This window comes from Echinops telfairi, unplaced genomic scaffold (assembly GCF_000313985.2).
Source record: "Echinops telfairi isolate 266 unplaced genomic scaffold, ASM31398v2 ScPeMD7_7420;HRSCAF=8458, whole genome shotgun sequence".
Lineage (NCBI taxonomy): Eukaryota > Metazoa > Chordata > Mammalia > Afrosoricida > Tenrecidae > Echinops > Echinops telfairi.
The window spans coordinates 53,203,228-53,208,561 of NW_022111320.1; the positions used below are offsets into that span (position 1 = coordinate 53,203,228).

Sequence of the window (5,334 nt, forward strand, 5' to 3'; positions counted from 1 at the left end):
CTGGGCCCGCCTTGCCCAGTCATGAGAAGCAGGCTCCATCTGGCCACCTCACAGGGGCTGCGCCACGGTTCCCGTCCCTCCTTCAATTACAAACGGCTGGGGTTCCGACAGCTGCTCACCCTCGAGGGCCGTGAGACCCTCCCCGGGGGCTTTGCTCCATGGGAGTGCGGCCATGAGAAGGCAGGTGGCCATCCCAAACCCTCAGTGCCTGGCTGGGCCCAGGCCCGGACCCAGGGAGCTCCCCTGGTCTCTGGCCTGAGTGAGTGATGGCCTTTCCCAGGAGCCGGCACTGACTCCTGGCTGCCCAGTTGGGTAGAGGCGGTCAGTCCTTCATGGGGACTGTTAACCGTGGGCCACTCACCCCTCATGTGATTGCAAGGCGACCAGGGGCCCTCCCTGCCTAGACTAAGACCACCCTCCACACCAGGGCAGCTCCCCGAGGACGGTGTGAGCCCGTCTGTCCCCTGTGTCACAGATCGTTTTGTGGGAAACATCGCCCAACACAGGACATCCAGCGTGGATCCGTGGGGGAGGAATGCTGCATCTTGTGCTGTGAAGAGCTGTCCCCGGCCAGCGTGGAGAACATTCAGAGCCCGTGCTGCAGCCGAGCCGTCTACCACCGCAAGTGCATCCAGGTGGGCCGCCCAGAGCACCAGCACCACGCCTGCTTGCCGACAAGCTGACCCCCAGCCCCGAGTAGAAGTGCCCCGGGCGGGGTCTGCATGGGAGCAGATGCCTCCCCTCCCTCCCGAGGAGCACTTGACCCACTCTAGACTGAGTTGAGGGCCTCAAAGGGAGCCTTCTCCTGGCATGGGTGAGAACAGACACAGGTCCCGGTGCCTGGCCCCTGGCCAACTGATCTCTCAGGCTCACCTGGGAAGTCTTTCAAAGACATTTGGTCCCAAGTCTGGCACCTTTGGGCCTAGCCCACCCCTGGTCCTTGCCCCTAGGTAGCCTCCAGCTGAGTGCCCCCCCACAGTGCTCCCCCAGGCTCCTGGTGGGCTTGGGAAGCGGGAGGTATGGCTGAGGCCCGGCATTCCCTCGTTCCCCACACAGAAATACGCCCACACATCTGCGAAGCACTTCTTCAAATGCCCACAGTGCAACAACCGGCAGGAGTTCCCCCGAGAAATGCTGAGAATGGGCATTCACATTCCCGACAGGCGAGTGTGTGTGCGCGTGCATGTGCCCCACAGAGACCCCACAGGACACACACACACACACACACACACACACACACGGTGACTACTTCTACGGAGCAGGCAGCCAAATCTTTCCCCACGGGCCGGCTGATGGGTTGACGACGTGGCACCAGCAGGGCTCTGTGAGCAAAGGAGGACGCCTGGGAAAGGCATGCTTTCCAGGAACGGGAAGGGCAGCTGAAGGCGGAACCCACAGGGTGGGGGTTCTTGGACTGGGGGGCTCGCTTGGGTGGAACTCGGGAGCCCTGCTCCCACTCACCCTCTCCACGGCCGCTCATCTCTTGGGGTTCTCTTCCTGTGGCCCAGGCGCTGGCCACTGACCCTGGCTGCCCTTTCTGCTCCCCCACAGAGATGCTGCCTGGGAACTGGAGCCGGGGGCGTATGCCGAGCTGTATCAGCGGTACCAGCATTGTGACGCCCCCACCTGTCTGTGTGAACAAGGCAGAGACTGCTTTGAGGATGAAGGGTAGGAGGAGGGGCTCCCGTGGCTGCCCTCTCAGAGCCAGCGAGGTGCCTCTGCCCGCAGACTCCCTGTGAATGGCCCTGCCGGGTCCCTGGTCCACCAGCCCCTGGCCCCTCATGTGCAGGTGGGCTGCTCTCTCCCCTTGTGCCCTGCAGAGAGCCCCTCAGGGCCGTTTCCTCCTCAAAGCCACCTGGCTAGTCCATGCCGGTGGCCACTCCCTGGACCTCCCCCAGCTACAGCCCTGCTGGGTGCAGCTGCGGCACGTGGTGCAGTGGGTGGTGGGCGGGCCGACGGGCAAGTGGGAGCCCCGAGCCCCCACCCCAGCTCTCCTCCCCTGCAGGAGGTGGTGCCTGGTGCTGTGTGCTACCTGCGGGTCCCAGGGAACCCACAGGGACTGCTCGGCTCTCAGGTCCAACGACAAGAGGTGGGAGTGTGAGGAGTGTGCCCCTTCCGCCTCAGCCGCAGGTGCGTGTGGGCTGGGTGGGGCGGCTGTGGTTTTGAAAGGCGGGTGTCTAAGGGGGGCTAGCGGACCTGCGCCTGGGAGAGCAGAGGGCTGAGCCCTGGGCCTCCATCCCCCTCAGACCTTATTATACCTGAAGACTCACATGTCGGCAGCGCCTCAGGCCTGCTGGGACAGCGGACCAGGGGAGAGCCCCCGCCCTCCTTGGGCTGAGGGGCCCAGCCTGCCCTGCTAGAACCAGGACCCTCCAGCGGCAGCGGGAGAAGCCACTCCTGGCTGCCCACGGGCGTCACAGCCACTCCGTGACGGGGAGAAACGGTGGCTTCTAGACCTGTGGCTGCCCGCTCTGCGCTGTGCCACTCTGCCAGGGGGCACTGTGGGGGGCACGGGAGGGTGGCCAGCAGTGAGACCTGGAGCAGAACCAAGAGGCCAGTACGCCTTTGTGTGGCCGCAAGGACACACGCCTCCTACACCCCGCCATCCTCATCCGGGCCTCAGGTGCCTGCCCTTCACCACATTTGTTGGGGTGCCAATAAAGGTTTCTCTCCAGGAGCGTCTCCCTAGAACTCCTTAGCCACCCTCCTGCTCGATGGGGCCCAGGGTATGGCTCAGCCCTCTAATGGGAGGGCCTCACACTGGGTGAGGAGGAGGGAGGGGCCAGGCGACAGTGGGTCCCCGGGCATGGGAACAGCTGTGAGGGTGGCCGGAGCTGACCTGGGGCAGCTGCCTACAACACCAAGCCATGCGGAGGGGGCGGGATGGAGTGGGAAAGATCGGCCTTCAGAAAGTCAGTCGTGGGAGCTCAGTTGAGAGCCTTCAGAGGCGAGCATCGGAAGGAAGCAAACAGGGTAGCTGCAAAGGCGTCTGTCCACACACGGCCCTGTGCCCGGGCCGTGGGGGCCTGGGGCTGCCCTGTTCTTGCTCCTGACATTCGCTGCCCAGCCCTCGGGGCGGGCATGGAGGGTGTCCATGGAGGGTGTCCGGGGCGTGGCCTCAGATTCCCGTCAGCACAGTCCCGAGGGCTGGGGGTGGGGCGGGGTCTCGTGTGCGCGCTGTCCTGAACGGACAAAGCCTCCCCAGGTGAGACTGCGCAGCCGCCTGCTCAAGCCGGTACACGGACTCTGCTCCAGCGGCGCCTCCCTCTGCCCTCGTTGATACAGACGCGCCCACTTGACGCCACCCCGAACCCAAGCTGACCGCCAGCGAGCCCCGTGTGGACGGGTCTTGCAGGAAGAGGCTCTGGGCAAACCTGCCTTCGTTCACTCCTCAGCCTAAGCCCTTGGCTGGCAGCCGGGGCTCCCGAGGCACATGCGACGTCTTCCGAAGGAAAGGGGAGTGGCGCTTCATCTGAGGGTCCTCGGGTCGTTTTTTACTCATCGCGAGGAACAGGATTGGCTCTTCCGCGTCACGAGCTTGCTGGCCCACAGGCCCCTGGGCTTAAGCTATAGTTAGGTAGGGTTTAAGGTTTAAGGATCTGTCTCGAGAATCGTTTTGGGTGTTCCTAGTCTCCGAGGGTCCAGAACATCTGGCGTCCAGGGGAATTTGGAATTCATCATCTCCTTTGAGTAAGATGCTTCCATGGAATCTTGGATCAGAACAGCCAAGGCAGCTGGTGTCTTGTGGCCCTGTGTGTGGCAAAGGAGGCATGTGTCCAGCTCCGCCCCCTCCTCCTCCTGTTCTGCTCCCGACACCCTCTTGCTCTTGTTGCAGACGCGCAGGCCGAGTTACTGGGTGTCCCATGAAAGCAGGGGCTAAGCCTCAACCAGGAGCCCAAGCGCCCGGCCATCACCCAGCTGCTCTTGGTGTGTCAGTGCATCAAGTCAGCCTGCTCACGCACAGCACCTTTCCCTCGCGCGTCTGAGGTCATGGCTGTGGCTGGAGGGATGTTCCCGGAATCTCACTAACAGTATAATGTCCCCACTCCTGAGGACACGCTTTCTTCAGGGTCGCCACCGCAGTGAGCACCAGGTTGACTGAGAGCCAAACCTGCAGCTTCCTGTACTCGCTGCCACAAGCCCTGGGTCCACGTGTGTGGGGCTGCTCACCACAAGGTCAGCCGTTCAAAACCACCGGCCGCTCCCGGAGGGCAAGAAAAGGCTTTCTCAGGAGCAGTTCTCTCTGCCCTATAGGGTCTTTATGGGTTGGAATCCACTCTATTTTAACAACATAGAACTTTCTGACCTAACGGGATAATGACAAGTAGACTCCGGGTTCGTCTTGCTCCTTAGGAGCCAGGTGGCTCCCTGGGTGACGTGTGGGGCTGCTGACCTCAGGGTCACCAATTACTCCATGTCAGAAAGCTGACCCTGTCCGCCCCGGTGACGACTGACCATCTTGGGGGCCCTAAGGAGCAGGAATTGACCCCTGACCTTGCTGCGAGTCAAATCTTCTCCCTCAAAGGAAGCGGGTTTCTGTTTAGCTATCTCTTGGTAATCCGTAATCTCAGACACTCTCGTGGACTTCCTTATAAATTACACAGGATTTGGCACTTGGTACGCCTTCCTGATTTCCTTCTAGAACCCCTCAGCGTCGTCCTCCCCGGCTTGCGGTCACAGACCCTCTTGGTGCTTAAGTGATTCCGAGGACAGACAAGATGCCGGGGAGCCGGACAGGACAATGACGAACATCACTATGTCTTTTAAGCCCCTGAAATTAATAACTGGCTTAAAAAGCAAAAACAAAGAACATCTCGGTTTGCTAGTAATGCTGTTACTTGTATTAGCAATTCGTCCACAAGGTTCCCAAAGAGCGATGAAGTCCCCACGGGCCAGGGCCCCGCCTCGTGGTCCTCCCCTGAGCCTGGCCTCACCGAGAGCCAGGCTGGCAGCTGGCCACCACTCGGTCTGTCTTCTTGACCGCTCCCTCCTGTGTGCGAGGCCTGCGCCCAGGGACGCGGGGTCGGAGTTCTGAACACGACGCGAGCGCTTTAAAATGACAGCGCCTACGTTGCCCCGTCCCCAGGACACACCTCTCGCCGTGGGAGGAACGCCGTGGTGCCTGAAAGCCACGGCTGCCCGGGCGGAGGCCTCGGACGGACGCGCTCCCGGCTGCGTGCCCACTGCGCGCCCAGACCGACCCGCTGCCGGCCGGGGCCGCACTGCACCTGGTGATTTGGCACAGAATGGGCAGAGCTCGCACTGTCCGCTGTGCGCTGGCGAACAGGTGCTCTGCCCTCGTTTCACCTGACGCCAGCCGGCGCTGAGTCGCAG

General features: G+C 62.3%; 1 protein-coding gene across 2 annotated transcripts in view; it reads left to right on the top strand.

The window, feature by feature from the left end:
• The window catches only part of PHF7 (PHD finger protein 7), a 13,514-nt gene extending 8,685 nt beyond the window's left edge, over nt 1–4,829 (top strand). The window contains exons 7-11 of one of the 2 annotated variants that reach the window (XM_045297532.1): nt 476–635; nt 1,057–1,163; nt 1,552–1,668; nt 2,006–2,130; nt 3,286–4,829. In XM_045297532.1, the coding sequence (XP_045153467.1) occupies nt 476–635; nt 1,057–1,163; nt 1,552–1,668; nt 2,006–2,130; nt 3,286–3,299 (523 nt within the window). In that variant the 3' untranslated portion in view covers nt 3,300–4,829. The remainder of the gene's footprint in view (nt 1–475; nt 636–1,056; nt 1,164–1,551; nt 1,669–2,005; nt 2,131–3,285) is intronic. The other variant, XM_045297533.1, reaches the window with a different exon arrangement.
• The last annotated feature ends 505 nt before the right edge of the window (nt 4,830–5,334 follow it).